Genomic DNA, 16,472 nt, shown 5'->3' with positions numbered 1-16,472 from the left:
GGGACCCAGGCTGCTCCCGCTGCACCAGCTCTCGGACACTGAGCCGTCCGTCTCGATGGGCCATGAGGGCACAGCTATTCGGTGCCACACTCAGCAATGCACGGAGCATGGTCAGCCAGCGATTCTCCCGCTCACCAGGACGCAGCAGCCACTGAGATGTGCCACGCACAGAAACACCCCCGGGGGAGCTGCAAACCCCAGCTGCTCCCAAGAAACCCGCATAAGAAGCAAGTTCTTGAATTGCCCTGGCCCCCCCTGTCTGGGGGCCAGCGGTGGCTCTGGGGGGCTGCCCGGGAGCCGCAGCAGCGTGCTGTCAGCCTGCCCACTGTGTACTACAGAAGATGCTGGGTCCCTTCTGAGCTCTCACTTCCTGGTTCGCAGGCGGGCCAGAGCAGATACCTGATACCTGCGGATTGTGCAATGGAATGAAGAGGGAGAGCGACTCTCCTCTAAATCACCTGGGAACCAGTCCCCTCCCTCCCCGGCTGCAGCCCCGCCTGTGGGAACGCTTAAAGTCCAGCCTGGGTAGGTCTGGACAGTCGGAGCCGGCTCCCCACAGCACCATGGTGAAGTCCAGCAGCATCGTCCTCCTGGTGGGGCTCCTGGCGCTCTGGGCCGAGCTGCCGTCTGCATCTGGCCAGAACATTACCAGTGAGTAGGAACGTCACGCCCCATCCCATGTCCCTGCCGAGGGCACCGGTCCTATGTACGCAGCCCTTCGGCTGGAGGGACCCCCAGGGGAGGGGGTCTTGTGCATTGAGAGCCAGGATGGAGCCAGGACCTGGCCCCACATCCTCTAGCTTTCAGGTGCTCCAGGGCCTCTCGCCATGAACAATGTCTGTGAGCCCTGGTCCTCGGGGACAGGGGATGCATTCGCTGCCCTCCGGGCCCACAGCCTGGCCCTCTCCCGGGGACCAGTGTGACCCTGGCTACACCGTGGGCCTTTCCCATTTCAGAGAAAGAGGGCGTGTGCCCAGACACAGTGGTGGAGGCGGCTAACTGCACGGAGCAATGCCAGGCCGACAGCGACTGCGAGGAGAACCTCAAGTGCTGCCAGACAAGCTGCGGATGGTCTTGTCAGCTCCCCAACGGTAACGCACGCCCTTAGCGCTTCTGCGTGTCGCCCGGCCCACTGTGTCCCCGCCACTGCCCTGCCCAGGGGCTACTGGCTGGGAGCACTTTGAACTGGGCTCCGCCTTGCACTGCCAGGTGTGTTGAGCGGCCGGGATGTGCTGAAGTAGCAGGTGGCGCGGGCGGGGGTGTGTGAAGGGAGCAAGGGCTGTCTGCAGGTCAGCTCCACCGTGCTGGGCTTCTGGTCAGAACCGATACTGCACCTGTACTAAGTGGTGGTACCCGCAGGCCCCGGGTGCAGGGAGGGCCCCCACCATTCCAGGCACTGCACGGTTCCCGAGCTGGGGCCCTGGGTGGGGGCTGTGCCGGGCGCTGCACCGTTCCCAAGCTGGGGCCCCGGGTGGGGGCTGTGCCGGGCGCTGCACCATTCCCGGGCTGGGGCTGTGCCGGGCGCTGCACCGATCCTGAGCTGGGGCCCTGGGTGGGGGCTGTGCCGGGTGCTGCACGGATCCTGAGCTGGGGCCCCGGGTGGGGGCTGTGCCGGGCGCTGCACCGATCCTGAGCTGGGGCCCCGGGTGGGGGCTGTGCCGGGCGCTGCACCGATCCTGAGCTGGGGCCCCGGGTGGGGGCTGTGCCGGGCGCTGCACAGTTCCCAAGCTGGGGCCCCAGGTGGGGGCTGCGCCGGGTAGCTAACGTAACACCAATTTTTAAAAAAGGCTCCAGAGGTGATCCTGGCAATTGCAGGCCGGTGACCCTAATTTCAGTACTGGGCAAACTGGTTGAAACTACAGTAAAGAACAGAATTGTCGGACACATAGATGACCATGATTTAGTGAGGAAGAGTCAACACAGATTTTGTAAAGGGAAATCACGTCTCACCAATCTATTACAATTATTTGAGGGCGTCAACAAACATGTGGAAAAGGATGATCCAGTGGATATAGTGTGTTTAGTTTTTCAGAAAGCCTCTGACAAGGTCGCTCCCCAAAGGCTCTTAAGCAAAGTAAGTTGTCATGGGATAAGAGGGAAGGTCCTCTCATAGACCAGTAACTGGTTAAAGACAGGAAACAAAGGATGGAAATAAATGGTCAGTTTTTACAGTGGAGAGAGGAAAATAGCAGGGTCCCCCAGGGGTCTGTACTGGGACCGGTGCTATTCATCATGTTCATAAATGAACTGGAAAAAGGGGTAAACAGTGAGGTGGCAAAGTTTGTAGATGGTACAAAATTATTGAAGAGAGTGAAGTCGAAAGCTGACTGCGAAGAGCTACAAAGGGATCTCACAAAAAGTGGCAGATGAAATTTAATGTTGATAAATGCAAAGTAATGCACATTGGAAAACAGAATTCCAATGATGGGGTTTGAATTAGCTGTTACCACTCTATGTGCAGCGGCAGTCAAAAAAGCGAACAATGTTAAGAACCATTAGGAAAGGGATAGATAATAAGACAGTAAATATCATGATGCCTCTATATAAATCCATGGTATGCCCACATCTTGAATACTGCGTGCAGTTCTGGTCACCTCCATCTTAAAAAAGAGAGATTAAAACTGGAAACGGTACAGAGAACGGCAACAAAAATGATTGGGGGTATAGAAGAGCTTCGATGCATGAGAGATTACAAAGACTGGGACTGTTCAGCTCGGAAAAGAGATGACTAAGGGCGGATGTGATAGAGATCTATAAAATCTTGACTGGGGTGGAGAAAGTGAAGTGTTATTTACCTTTTTGTATGAGACAAGAATCAGGATCACCCAATGAAATTAACAGGCAACAGGTTTAAAACAAACAAAGGGAAGTACTTCATCACCCAACGCACAGTCAGCCTGTGGAACTCCTTGCCAGGGGATGTTGTGGAGGCCAGAAGTATAACTGGGTTCAGCAAAGAATTAGCTAAGTTCCTAGAGGACAGGTCTATCAATGGCCATTAGCTAAGATGGTCAAGGACGCAACCCCATGCTCTGGATGTCCATAAGCCTCTGATTGTCAGAAGCTGGGAGTAGATGACAGGGGATGAATCACTCGATAATTGCCCTGTTCTGTTCCCTGCCTCTGAAGTATCTGGCACTGGCCATTGTCGGAAGACAGGATACTGGGCTAGATGGACATTGGTCTGACCCACTATGGCCGTTCTGATGGTCTTCTTAGGTGGGGCCCTGGGTGGGGCACAAACTCAGGCAGACAGGCATGTCTGAAGGCAGTTTGTTAGGGTTACCATACGTCCGGATTTTCCCGGACATGTCCGGCTTTTGGGGGCTCAAATCCCCGTCCGGGGGGAAATCCCCAAAAGCCGGGCATGTCCGGGAAAATCGGGAGGGAGGGCTGGGCCGGGGTCGCGGTGCCGGGCGCGCGGTGCCGGGCCGGGGTCCAGGGGCGCAGTGCCGGGCCGGGGTCCAGGGGCGCAGTGCCGGGCCGGAGCCGCGGGGTCGGGCCGCCGAGGGGGTGCGCGGGGCCGGGGGGTCGAGCCGGGCCGCCGGGGGGGTGCGCCGGGCCGGGGCCGCGGGGGTGCGCTGGGCCGGGAGCCGGGGGGGTGCGCTGGGCCGGGAGGTCGGGCCGGGAGCCGGGCCGCTGGGGGGGTGCGTTGGGCCGCGGGGCCGGGAGCCGGGGGGTCGGGCCGGGAGCCGGGCCGCCGGGGGGGTGCGCTGGGCCGCGGGGTCGGGCCGCCGGGGGGGTGCGCTGGGCCGCCGGGGCCGGGAGCCGGGCCGCCGGGGGGGGGTGCGTTGGGCCGCGGGGCCGGGAGCCGGGGGGTCGGGCCGGGAGCCGGGCCGCCGGGGGGGTGCGCTGGGCCGCGGGGCCGGGCCGCCGGGGGGGTGCGCTGGGCCGCGGGGCCGGGCCGCCGGGGGGGTGCGCTGGGCCGCCGGGGCCGGGAGCCGGGGGGTCGGGCCGGGAGCCGGGCCGCCGGGGGGGGGTGCGTTGGGCCGCGGGGCCGGGAGCCGGGGGGTCGGGCCGGGAGCCGGGCCGCCGGGGGGGTGCGCTGGGCCGCCGGGGGCCGGCCGGCAGTGCTGGGCGGGCCGGGGGTGGTCGGCCGGGGGCCAGGGCCGGCACCCCAGGGCCCGAGCCGACCCAGGCTGGCGCCGCCGGGGGGGCCAGCCTGGGCCGCACCTCCTCCCCCCACACCCTCCTTACCTGTCCAGGCTTCCCGCGAATTAAATGTTCGCGGGAAGCAGGGGAGGGGGCGGAGACTTTGGGGAGGGGGCGGAGTTGGGGCGGGGGAGGGGGCGGGGCTGGGGGCGGGGCCAGGGCCCCGTGGAGTGTCCTCCTTTTGGAGGCACAAAATATGGTAACCCTAAGTTTGTAGTCTCCTGCACAGAAATGCACGGCCCCATGTTCCTGAGCCCCCTCCTGCCCCCCAGGATCTGCAGTTATTCTGAGCAGAAGTTGCCCAGCCTTTGCTCGGTTTTGAGCCCGGTTTGGCTGGGAAGCAGACTGCAGCCTGTGCGGCGGGGGGCAGGAGGGCCCCAGTGCGGGGAGTGGAGTTACAGTGCCGTGAGACCCCCAGCCAGGCCCTGCAGATCCACGCATGCGATGTGCCAGGCTGACTGCTCAGATCCAGTGGGCACAGGGCAGCTGCACTTTGCCCCACATGCTCTGGAAGCTGTGGCAGGCAGCCGCCCCCCCCCCCCCACACACACACACCGACCTGTGCCCCGCGGGGAGGGAGGAAGCCCTGGTGCTCTGCCTGTCAGTCACCACAGCAGGCCAAGGAGAGTCAGGAACTGCTTATATCTGCTCCTCCAACCTCCGGCCCCTTCAGAGCACTCCAGCAAACTGTGCAGCCTCCTTCCAGCCGAAGAGAGGCCAGCAGAGACGTGTTTGGGCTTCAGGAAACCAGGAGTCCCTTCTTCCCAAGCCCATGTATATTGCTTGCTGCACCTCTGCGAGACTCGGTCCCGTCTCCAGGCTGGGGACACACAATGCTGGTGGGCTGCTGAACTGGACCAGAAGCTGGATATGAGTCAGCAGTGTGCCCTTGTTGCCAAGAAGGCCAATGGCATATTGGGCTGCATTAGTAGGAGCATTGCCAGCAGATTGAGGGAAGTGATTATTCCCCTGTATTTGGCACTGGTGAGGCCACATCTGGAGTAATTGCATCCAGTTTTGATCCCCCCACTACAGAAGGGAGGTGGACTAATTGGAGAGAGTCCAGCGGAGGGCAACGAAAATGATTAGGGGGCTGGAGCACATGACTTATGAGGAGAGGCTGAGGGAACGGGAGTTATTTAGTCTGCAGAAGAGTGAGGGGGGATTTGATAGCAGCCTTCAACTACCTGAAGGGGGGTTCCAAAGGGGATGGAGCTCAGCTGTTCTCAGTGGTGGCAGATGACAGAACAAGGAGCAATGGTCTCAAGTTGCAGTGGGGGAGGTCTCGGTTGGATATTAGGAAAAACTTTTTCACTAGGAGGGTGGTGAAGCACTGGAATGGGTTACCAAGGGAGGTGGTGGAATCTCCATCCTTAGAGGTTTTTAAGGTCAGGCTTGACAAAGCCCTGGCTGGGATGATTTAGTTGGAAATTGGCCCAGCTTTGAGCAGGAGGCTGGACTAGATACCTCCTGAGGTCCCTCCCAACCCTGAGATTCTATGATCCTATGAGAGCAATGCCTGAAGGTGAGGAATTGCCAGGAGGCAAGAGGGATCAGGATGGTCCCGTCTGACATTAAAGTCAATGACTCTGTAAGAAAGGGAACACTCAAGCTACTTGCCGTGCTAGGGAAAGCTTCTGCCTGGGATAATCCCCAGAGAGGGGAGCCCTGCCTAGGGGATCTTTTTCTGGGGAAAAGGCAATACACCGCATTTATTGAGCATGGGTGAGGAGCTGGGCTCTGTCGGTCGCGATCCGATGCGCTGAGGCTTTGCAGGACTGAACCCAGAGTTCTATGGCAAAACACCCCAGCTTTATGGTTGTAAATTCCCACTTTAGTCTATGGATTTTGCAATGCCATTCTGTAATCGTTAGTCCTTAAGTGGAGTTCATCTTGGGGTTTTCTGCTGTTATATCTTATTTGTTGTCTTGCCAGCGGGGGTGTTTGCCTCACTTTTGAGGTTGTCGATGCTGCTAACTCGTTTAGCATCAGATACAATGGATGTTTTCTGATTGTTTCCTGCTGACTCTCCAAGTCTCTCACTTCTTCTTGACCATCTGGACATTTGTGAGGCTTTCACACTCATCCTTAACCATGCACACGTCCTTTACTCACCCCAAACAATTGTACAGAGAATTTCAGACAGGATTCCATTTTCGAAAAGGTTATATGGTTACTAAAGGGATTACAAAAGAACCTTACACAACTTCGTTTGCAATGCAGATAAGAAACAAGACCTTCTAGCAAATACTGTAATGAAAACTTATCCTAAAACAAAAGGACACAATCAGCGATAGGGACTGTTCTGGTCTGTTCCTGCCTTAACATCAGTTCAGACACAGGCAGCCTGTCTGATGCGTTTCTACCAATGACCCCTTAGGCCATTGCTTTCTGCTATTCCAAAAGAGTGGCTGGCCGGATATGGGCAAATCATGCATTAATACAGGCTACATTGTGATATCTTTCATTCTAAATTATCCAAAATACAAACATAAAATCCTACTACTACATATCCCCTTTTGACCCCTCAAGAACAATTCTTGACTGGGTCATATTTTATACAATTGTTTCATAGCAATATACTGAGAGACAATTTGAGCTTGTGGTTGTAAATTAATAAACATTCTGTTTGTCCAACAGCACATATAAGACATTCCTAGCAAGCAAACACAAACACAACTAGTAATGGGTGAAACACAATAGACAATATGCCCTTAGAGGTCGGGGACAAGCCTGTAAAAATGGTGTGCCAGCGGTAGGCTGTCAGTTCTGCATGTCTCTATTTGCATGTAATATTTGAATGACAGCTTCCCTGTATCCCTCTGTGTCTGTTGTAAAAACTGAGCCACCTTGTTTCTGATAACACGTGATCAGGTAGATCGCGCCAATCCAGGCCATGGGGAACAAAGAAATTAACCGGGGTAGCTGTTATAGTGCTCTGTGCTTCTTCTATCTTTGGTAGATAGTACGTGTGGTTGCTAGTATCTAATGTTGTCACCTCCCAGCTCGCAGAGAGCCGAGAAGCAATACATGGGCATTACATCTACATTCATCCACTGGGGGTTGGCTAATATTTGCATCTGTTTCCCAGGCTGTAACACCTGCACATTGTCCGTTGTACAAAACACATCACCTTTTCTAGTTTGTCCCATACACATGTTCCCAATGATGTGTCCTTGCTGCCTGGTTCTGTGGTGACAGGTAGGGACAAGCACACCCATTTCTGAGGGCTCCACTCCGTACACCCTCGGGTGTCCAATCATTTCTCCTCTTTCCCAGCCCACTGACCCATAACCCGGGGTAGCCAAAAAGATCCCATGTCAGTTTTGGGAGTGGGCTCACTTTCCATATTTCTGTCTCCCCGGACTGTCGGTGAGCAATTTTAACAATAATTTCACCGAATAACAAATCAGGCTTAACCATGCTGGAAACATAATGCATCCATTCCTATTTGTAGGTGTCAAACAAGGACCTCTTCCATTGTTTTAAAAGCTGCATTAATACCCAAACATTCCCAGATATTACCCAAAACATTTTGTGTTCAAGTGATGCTAAACTAAGAATTTGCATCTCAGTACATTCTATGGCCAAGGCTGTTTTATTCCCTAATTCTATTTGTTGTTTATACAGCAGCCAGGAGGTGGTGTTTTGCCACCGCCACATATTCCGTGTTGCTTTTAGGTTTCCCAGATCTATTTGTACCAAATCCACAGTATTATCTGCCTGCTTGTGAATGAGACTAGCTTGCAGTTGTGACAAGGAACTTAATTTATTCTTAATTACCTCCAGGTCTACAGTATTCATAATCCCTGCTCCAAAACCAGTCCCTCCTAATATGGTGTCTGCTACCTGAGGGTGTTTCCCTGTTAACAGACTGGCATTCCTTCACCTCTGCCCTTCTGCAACATTGGCTTCTGTAAATACAGTGAAAATTCGTATTAATCCTTTTCTGCCTAATGCAGTAGGTTGGTTTTTTGTTTTTTGGGGTTTTTTTGGTAACACAATACACAACAATGCTAGCAACAAAACAAACAACACAAAAGACAATTTTTGTCGCGACAGTAGATCAATGGTATTCTGGGTTGCTCTTCAGCTGGTACCAGCTTTTTCTGATTTTATGAAAGACAAAAAGAACATGTTTCTCCCCCTTTTGGGGTGGGAGATTATTGCTGAAAATATCCCTTCCTTTTACAAATACCCTTGCTGATTGCAGGCTGTGATACAGCATGGCCAGAGGGCAGCAGAAGAGGGTTAGACGGGAGCCTTATTCCCTGTAGAGGGAAGAAAGTTTGCTATAGATTAATTAAAGCACCTGAAGCCAATTAAAGCACCTGAAACCCCTCCCCCCCCCTTGCTTCAATCAGACAGGGGAAGGAGTTGAAGTAGAGCGGATTGGGGTTGAAGCAGAGAGCAGGTCAGAGGGTAGCAGAGGAAAGTTTGGAGAAGTGCTGTGGTGGGCTAAGAAGACCAAGATCCTAGGTAAAGGGACACCTGGCTTGTGCAGAGGGAGGGCAGGAAGCCCCCACAAGCTGAAGGGCAGGAGAGGGAAGTAGCCCAGGGGAAGGAACCGCTAGTTCAAGTGGTTTACTGCTATCCCTAGGGCTGGGACCCGGAGTACAGGGCGGGCCTGGGTCCCTTCCTCCCTCTCCACTCCCCTCCTCTAGGACACTAGTGGGGCAGTTAATATCCCAGTTCAGGGGCAAGAAATGGTGCCCTGAACCCCATTCCCCCCCCCCCCAAGAAGAGAGAGTGCGAGACCCATCAGAGTAGTGCCAGCAATTTGCCACATGGCAAAACAGAGGAATTACCCCCATACTTTCTGTGTGTTTGTTCTATAGGCAGGCCAGGTTTCAATGGCTTCTACCTTTTAAGGGTTTAGGGGAAATTATCCCACTGTTCAGTTATTAAATTCATGAGGTGATGTACCTCCATTTCCCTTCTTACACAGCAGACCAAGTTTGTAATGTCTTTTCTGCTGTGCTGAGCTTGAAGTTTATTCACAGGGAATAGCTGAGAAGCATCATTACCATATGACCTTAAAGGGGTGTGGGGGGGTGGGGGGGGTTTCTTTCAAAAAATCATACACACTATCCATTGTTACAGGGATACTTCTTAACATTACTTTTATCCCAATGTTTAATGCTAACAATGACATTCGCATCAAATCTATTCAAGGTATCTTGTTATACCATGAACTCTATCCTTGGGGTTTGGGTGACTTAAAAGGTAGGATGCCATGCATATAAGCAGACCCCTTTTGTACCTGTCTTCAGATTTCAGCCCTGTGCATACTGCATTTTTCTACTTAGGGTTCCCTCTCTTATTCTTAGGTTTGACTCCTTTTTCCACCTTCCTCTGGACTGGAGGGTCAGAATTGGAGCCTTTTGGTTTCAGGTAGTTTGTTTGCTGACCAAGTCTGTCCTTTATCTGCAGCCCCTTTGTGCTGCCATTTATGGACAGTTCTCTCCTTCCTCTATCAGCTAGGTAATTTGCATTACCACAGATGCTTTCCTGCTTGCTTTTGGATCCAAAGCCATCAGCAGAGCTCAGAGACTCTGTCTTAAAAGCAACAGAGGGTCCTGTGGCACCTTTGAGACTAACAGAAGTATTGGAGCATAAGCTTTCGTGGGTAAGAACCTCATTTCTTCAGATGCAAGTGAAGTGTCTTAAAAGGGACACAATCAACTTCCACCCGAGTTTTGATTTCTTTCTACTTTCAACTCCTGCTTTCAAAACACACAGTGATCTGAAAAAGAAAACACAACCTATGATGGCTCCCTTTGGAGCCCTAAAAGGATTTTAATTAAGTAGGATGGTATGTTTGCATTTCTCTCACCCCTTCTACAATGGACACTGCACATGTCCTGGGAAAAATGCACATTTCTTCCATAGTTTAACTTCTATAATATTATATTAGCCAGATCCATTTTTACATAAGGTGTAACTGTTTCTTTTGTGTTCAGAGTTTTCATGTACCTTTATCAAAGCAAGAGTACTTGTGGCACCTTAGAGACTAACAAATTTATTAGAGCATAAGCTTTCGTGGACTACAGCCCACTTCTTCGGAAGCAAGAAGTGGGCTGTAGTCCACAAAAGCTTATGCTCTAATAAATTTGTTAGTCTCTAAGGTGCCACAAGTACTCCTGTTCTTTTTGCGGATACAGACTAACACGGCTGCTACTCTGAAACTTTATCAAAGCGACAGTCTGATTACACAGAGCCACCTTAAAGCTCAGTGTTCCTAATGTTGCTTTTTTGTTTTGTGCACCTCACCCCTGCTGTTGCTCTTAAGGGGCACTGACTTCTTTCATTTCTTATTCTTTTACAACAGCTCTTAGCTGCTCTTTAGTTACCAAAAACCAAATCCAGACTCTCTTCCCATCCTCCTGGGTTTGACTGCCCTGCTACAGCCACGACTTTGGTCTTTAAAAAGATATTGAACGTTATAAAACATTGAGGTACCTTAAGAGTTAAATGCTAAATACCAAAGACAAACACCACCAGTTACCTGTGTGTGGCAAAAAGTCGGTCAGGTTTGCAACTTTGAATGAAAGATTCAAATGGATTTTTAGTGGTATTTAAAAACAAAACAAAACCAATTTATCTTAAACTTACAAAACAAGAGTTTTACAAATCAGGAGTGTTGATTTAGATCCTTAAAACCTCATGTATTTACCCAATATATTTACACACACAGATCCTTACACACACTTTTCTTAACATCCCCTTACACTGCTTTCATTTTTACACAGCTGTACATAGATTACTGCTTCGTTTATACATTTAGGAGCAGTTAGTTTCCAATAGAAACTCCTTATGTTCTTTTAGCAAAGTTGACTAAATTGTTCATAGTCAAATAATTTAAATCAGATTGTCTCTTTGCCTGACTTATTTACAGACATTCCTTTGGAAATGGGCCCATTTTCCCTTCAGAATGGCTGCAAAGAATCCAAGAATTCTCTTTCTAGAACTCTTTTCCTTTTTAACATTTTCATGAAGTTTAGCTGCTTAATTCCCCCCAGCCTCTGCAGGGTTAACGTCTCACTCTTTCCTTCAATCACTTGCTTATCTCCCAAACTGACACTTTCATCCCCCAGATTTCACCATTCCCAGTATTGACCCAGGGAGCTGAAATCCCCAGGCCTGGACTTACTGCTTCCCTTACCCCTGCCACTCTGCCCTCAGGGCTCCCAACCTGTTTTCCAAGCTCTTTGTCTGTTGTCTGCCTGCTTGTCTGGGCCCGATCCTGCTTTCCTCTTTGAACAGCCCCTTCCCATGGGCACAGGCTTTGTCCCACTACCAATTTAGTGAGGAGGGTGGGCTCCTTAACTAACCCCCACCCCTCGTGGTCTCTTTCCTTAAACATTTCTCTCAAAATGGTGAAATTACAACAATATCTCGATGTGACGACCTGGGACTGTTCTTAATGTGGTCTGTGAATGCTGAGTGGGGAGTTTGGCTGGGACAGTCTGCATTGGGGGATGGGAGACTGGCCTTGAGGGAAGATACCTGAGCATGTAACGTGAGAACCCAGGAAGGGGGTTGGAGCCAGGTGACACCTCTGCCCAGGAAACTGGACAAAGGCTGGGGGAGGAGCCGGAGGAGGCTGGGTGAGAGACGCTGGAGGGAGTTGGAGTTTTTGAGGAGCTGGCTGGTAATGGAGGAGAGCCCGGACGGGGCTCTGACCCCCCCCAGTGGGGCTGTGGTGCCCTTGGGACCCCAAGATGGACCTAACTGAGGGGGTCCTGTTTTCTGTGCCTGCAAGACCTGTCTTGGACTATGTTCCTGTCATCTAAATAAACCTTCTGCTTTACTGGCTGGCTGAGAGTCATGGTGAATCGCAGGAAGCTGGGGGTGCAGGGCCTTGTGTCCCCCCACACTCAGTGACACTCACACTCCTATATCCTTCAGAGTGAGGTCTTACAGAAACCTACTCCTTATGTGCCCACGCTTGTGCTGGGATTTACACAACACACACAGTCTATACCCTCTAAAAACTCTGCCTGGCAGAGCAGGAGGGGGAAACGCTAAGCCCCCTACCTTTTGATCCTGCTACGACGGGGGGTATATTCACCTGTGCAATTTTTCCTGGACAGATGGGTGGGAGTGAGGAGTCTAATCCTCCCCCTTATGGCCCGGCACCTCTACGACTGGGGGGATGTATATACCTAGATAGTTTGTATAGATCTTCTCTGTATAGTTTTCCCTAAGAGATGGGTCGGAGCGAGGACTCTAATCCTTCCCCTATTGCCTGGCACGTCTATGACCGGGAGTGTGCACACCTGACTGATGGATCACTTGATACAGATGGGATACCTTTTAGAAGTATTTAGCAATAATTTCAACAATCACAGTGCATGTCTTCCCCCTTTCGCAATTCTCCACCAAAAATGTTATGCTTATAAGAAGCACACGGGATCTTTTTCAGGGGAAAAGACAATCTGCTGCGTTTATTGAAAACACAAGTGTTAGCGAGCACGCACGCGCACACACACACACACATGTCCTCCAGATAGTCTTATAGTTAGCAGTCTGTCGTAGCTCGAGTCAATCTAGTGGCCAGTTAGAGCACGAGTGAGGAGCCCAGGGGCTCGGTGATCGTTAGTCCTTAAGTGAAGCTAATCTTGGGGTTTTCCACTGTTATCTCTGATTTGTTGTCTCACCTTCAGCCCCGAGGTAGGTCGACGGGAGAGTGCTCCGTCTCCGGGGGAACTGGATTCTCTACAGCGACAGGAGCGCCCCTGCCGGCCGTGTGGCTAGGCATTGTCTCTCAGGCGGCACAGCAGACCTGACCCCAAGCACGTGCATGTGTGCGCCCAGAGCTGGCTACGTGCACAGGCGCTGGGGCTGCACGCAGCCAAGGCAGGGGCACATAAGGAGGCTGATTGGAAAGTGAGGCCCCTTGTCTCCTTCGCACAGAGCCCCTGAGCCAGGTCGTGCCCCTGGGGTGCAGACACTTTCCTTTCAGAGCAGCTAGCCCCGCTCCCGGTCCTGAGCCCAGGGGCCGGGGACCCTCACGCGGAACTCACACTGTCTCCTGCCCTTCCAGTGAAACCCGGCTCGTGCCCATTGGTGTCAGGCGGAATCCCCTTACTGGGCCTGTGCAAGAACCAATGCACAGTGGACTCGCAATGCACAGGGACCATGAAGTGCTGCATCAATGGCTGTCGCAAACGGGCGTGTGTCCGGCCAAATTTTTAAAGGTGAGCGTAGCAGTTCTGGGGCCGTGGGGTAGAGAGCACAGTCCCTGTGTGCGCTCTGGGGCCGCGGGGTAGATAGCACAGAACCCGTGTGCGCTCTGGGGCCGCGGGGTACAGAGCACAGCCCTCTTCTTCTCCCCCTCCCTCCCCCTGGGTGCGCTCCGGGGCGGCAGTGTGGAGTGGGGTGGTGGTCAGAGTTCCTCTAATTTTTTCCCACCCATGTGTGGAATGAATTTTGTTATGTGACACATCGCCTCCATCTTAGTGCACAGAACAAAATTCATGTGGTGGGGGTGGGGCCGAGGGGTTCGGAATGTGGGAGGGGGCTCAGGGCTGGGGCAGAGGGTTGGGTGAGGGCTCCAGCTGGGGGTGCAGGCTCTGGGGTGGGGGTGGGGATGAGGGGTTTGGGGTGCAGGAGGGGGCTCCGCCTCCAGGGCTATGATGGGGGGAGAGGAGACTTCCCCCCACCCCCCCACAGCAACACCTGGGCTGGAGGGGGAGAGGTCCCTTTTGTCTGCTGCGGCAGCTCCAGGGCTGGGGCCGCAGGATAGGCAGGTTTGGGCTGGGGGAGGGGTGCTGTGGCAGAGTGGGGGCTGGGGGAGGGGAGGGGCACCGCGGCTGGGTTTGGGCTGGAGTAGGGGTGTCCCAGCCATGGCAGGGTGGGGGCGGGCTAGGGTCACCGGTCCCCTGACCTGCTGCATGGCCACACAGCTTACAGGGAAGTTAGGGTGCGGGGTGCCCTGCCACCTATCTCCTGTGCGTAGGTCTCATGGCCAGGCACTGTGGGATCTCCTTTCTCACTGCACAGCTATGTGAGAAGCCCAGAGGCCATGAGGATGGGCAGACAGCCAGACTTGGAGGGAGATCTGCTCCTTGTCCCCCCTCAGGTAGTCAGTGTCATTTGCCCTATGGGGCCGGCCTGTCACTGGGGCGTTGCAGAGCAGGACAATAGAGCCGGAGAACAAGTATCACCCCAATCCCAACCTAGCCCAGGGCGTCACGGTGGGCAGGGCTGATCCTGTGCACCAGCCTCCCCTCCGGAGATCTCCGCTGGCCCCAGGGCTCAGCCTGGGCCCCAGGCCTCCAGCCGGGCTCTCCGTACGGATTCCCTACGCTGAGTAGGGCACGTGAAGGGCCCTAGACACAGCCTGCAGGCCAGCAGGGGCTGGCAGTGCCCAGGAGGCAATTCACTGTCGGCACCATCCGTGCACCCCGTGCTGATGGGGTGGGCAGTGAGTCCTGCTCACAGCCTGTTCCCTGTCTCCTCATTGTGTGACCTTCCCTTTGCAGATGCCTCCTAGAACTGCCCATCACCAGGCCAAGGAGGAGTGGTGCTCTGAAATGCCTGTCGCTCTGCACACGACTCCCAGTGCCCCAGCATGGAGCTGTCCTGCTCCCCAGTTCCCTGCCCAGGGCTCTCACGGACCAGCACATCCAGACCCCAATAAAACAGCCTCACCCTGCAGCTCTGGTGGTCGTGTCTGCATCTTCTCCAGCTCTTTGGGCCAGGTACCTGGCCCTGCGCCCCTGTTTCCGCCAGTACACCTGCCTCGCCCGTAGGCCCAGGTGCCCAGCTGGGCTCCAGTCCTACACCCCTGCCTCACCTCAGACATTGCACCAGCTCGCTCTGCACCGTGCAAATGGCTTTCCAAGTGGGTGCTTGCCCAATTTACACCTACACTCAGGTGCAGCTGTCCGTGCACAATCCAGGGCTGGGGCTGAGAATGTCCCCCGTGGTGCCCTCCTGGTCCTGCCAGGCTGGGACAGGGCAGTTGGACACCTTGCTCTCCCCCACACACTGAGTTTGTCCAGCCCCTTCCTGCACTGTAACCTCCGTCCGGCCCTTGGGCAGCAGCGGTGAGAGAGCTGGGCCATTCCTGGCATCGTGTCTCTGCTCTAAGACACGGGGCAGCAAGGGCTGGGAGGGCCTAGGCATAGACTCTTTGCACGTCTCGTGGAATGGCCCTGAAGTGATGCAGCAATGAATCCAGCCCTGCAGCTTGGCGGGGCCTGGCACACTGCCTGGCTGGGTGACTCCCCCCGGCCACAGCACATCCTGCCTTGGCAGAGGCTGAACCGCTCTTTGCAAGGACCTGCTGGGCTGTGCCCGGGTCTCAGGCCTGGGCAGCTACACAGAGCCCCTCACGTGCCTCATTCCCATCATCCCGGAACTCCCCCCGTGCCCCTCCGGGACAGCCGGTGGCTCCGCCTGCGACACAGAACACGCAGTTCTGCTCCTGGGGCAAGCAAACAGTCAGGGCGCCCGGGCAGAGGGCCAGGGATGCAGCCAGGCAGGGCGAGCGGCACCCGTGCCAAAGGAATGAGGAAACCTGAACCCCTCCCACCATTGCCGGCCCTGCCTCTCGCACGGTCCTGGGCCCCTGTGCTGTCAGCAGCCTGGCATGGCCCCAAAGGCAGCATGGCTGGATTCTGGCTCAGCCGGAGCACCCCAGGGCTGCTGCCGGAAGCCCAGGTTCCCCCAGGAGCAGGGCTGGTCGTTGCCTCCCATGCTGGGCTCTGCCTGTGTGATTCTCCCCGGGGGCTGGCTCTCGGGCCCAGCCGTGGTACACGTAGCCAAGCTGGCTTGGTGCCCTCATGCCTCTATGTGCCCAGGAGCCGTTCTCAGGGAGAGGTGACACCTGCTGCTCATTCCCTCGTTCCACAGGGACCCGTCTACACCCTGGGCATCCAAGCTGTCCTGACCCCTCTATTTCTGGCTTTGCCTCACCTTCCCTGCTGCCAGGAGGGGGCTCGCACTTGCTTGGGACATAGGGGCCTGGACCACATGGGGAAAGGGCTCCCCAGGCCTCAGAGCACAGAGATGGAGACAACTCTGGCACCAGCAAGGGCCACATCCAGAGGGCTGGGCTGCACTGGCCCCATGGCTGGGCACTGTCAGGGCCAGGCAGCAGGTCCACCCTTGCCAGGCTGGCCTCAGTGGGTCTGACTCTCAGCCAAGGGGACGCCGTCTCTGAAGAGGGCCGGGGCTCAGAGCTAAAGGGGACCTGGTGGCCTGGCTCTGAGCCGGGGAGGGCTCTGTGCTGGGAGCCCAGCACCCTGCCTGACCATGCCCTGGGGAGAGGAGTGTCCCAGGCTGGCTGGCAGCGAGCACGCAGCATT

The 16,472-nt window shown here is 54.7% G+C and overlaps 1 protein-coding gene across 1 annotated transcript; it reads left to right on the top strand.

The window, feature by feature from the left end:
• The first annotated feature begins 410 nt into the window (after positions 1–410).
• LOC128846430 (WAP four-disulfide core domain protein 2-like) lies at positions 411–14,817 on the top strand. The gene is made up of 4 exons (XM_054045526.1): positions 411–651; positions 957–1,091; positions 13,202–13,355; positions 14,643–14,817. The coding sequence occupies exons 1-3, from the start codon at positions 426–428 to the stop codon at positions 13,351–13,353; spliced, it is 513 nt and encodes a 170-aa protein (XP_053901501.1). The 5' UTR covers positions 411–425; the 3' UTR covers positions 13,354–13,355; positions 14,643–14,817.
• Positions 14,818–16,472: the final 1,655 nt, after the last annotated feature.

Source organism: Malaclemys terrapin, chromosome 12, assembly GCF_027887155.1.
Source record: "Malaclemys terrapin pileata isolate rMalTer1 chromosome 12, rMalTer1.hap1, whole genome shotgun sequence".
NCBI classification, from domain to species: Eukaryota; Metazoa; Chordata; order Testudines; family Emydidae; genus Malaclemys; species Malaclemys terrapin.
Note: the sequence above shows the minus strand (reverse complement) of the source record. Positions and strands in the feature narration are given on the sequence as shown.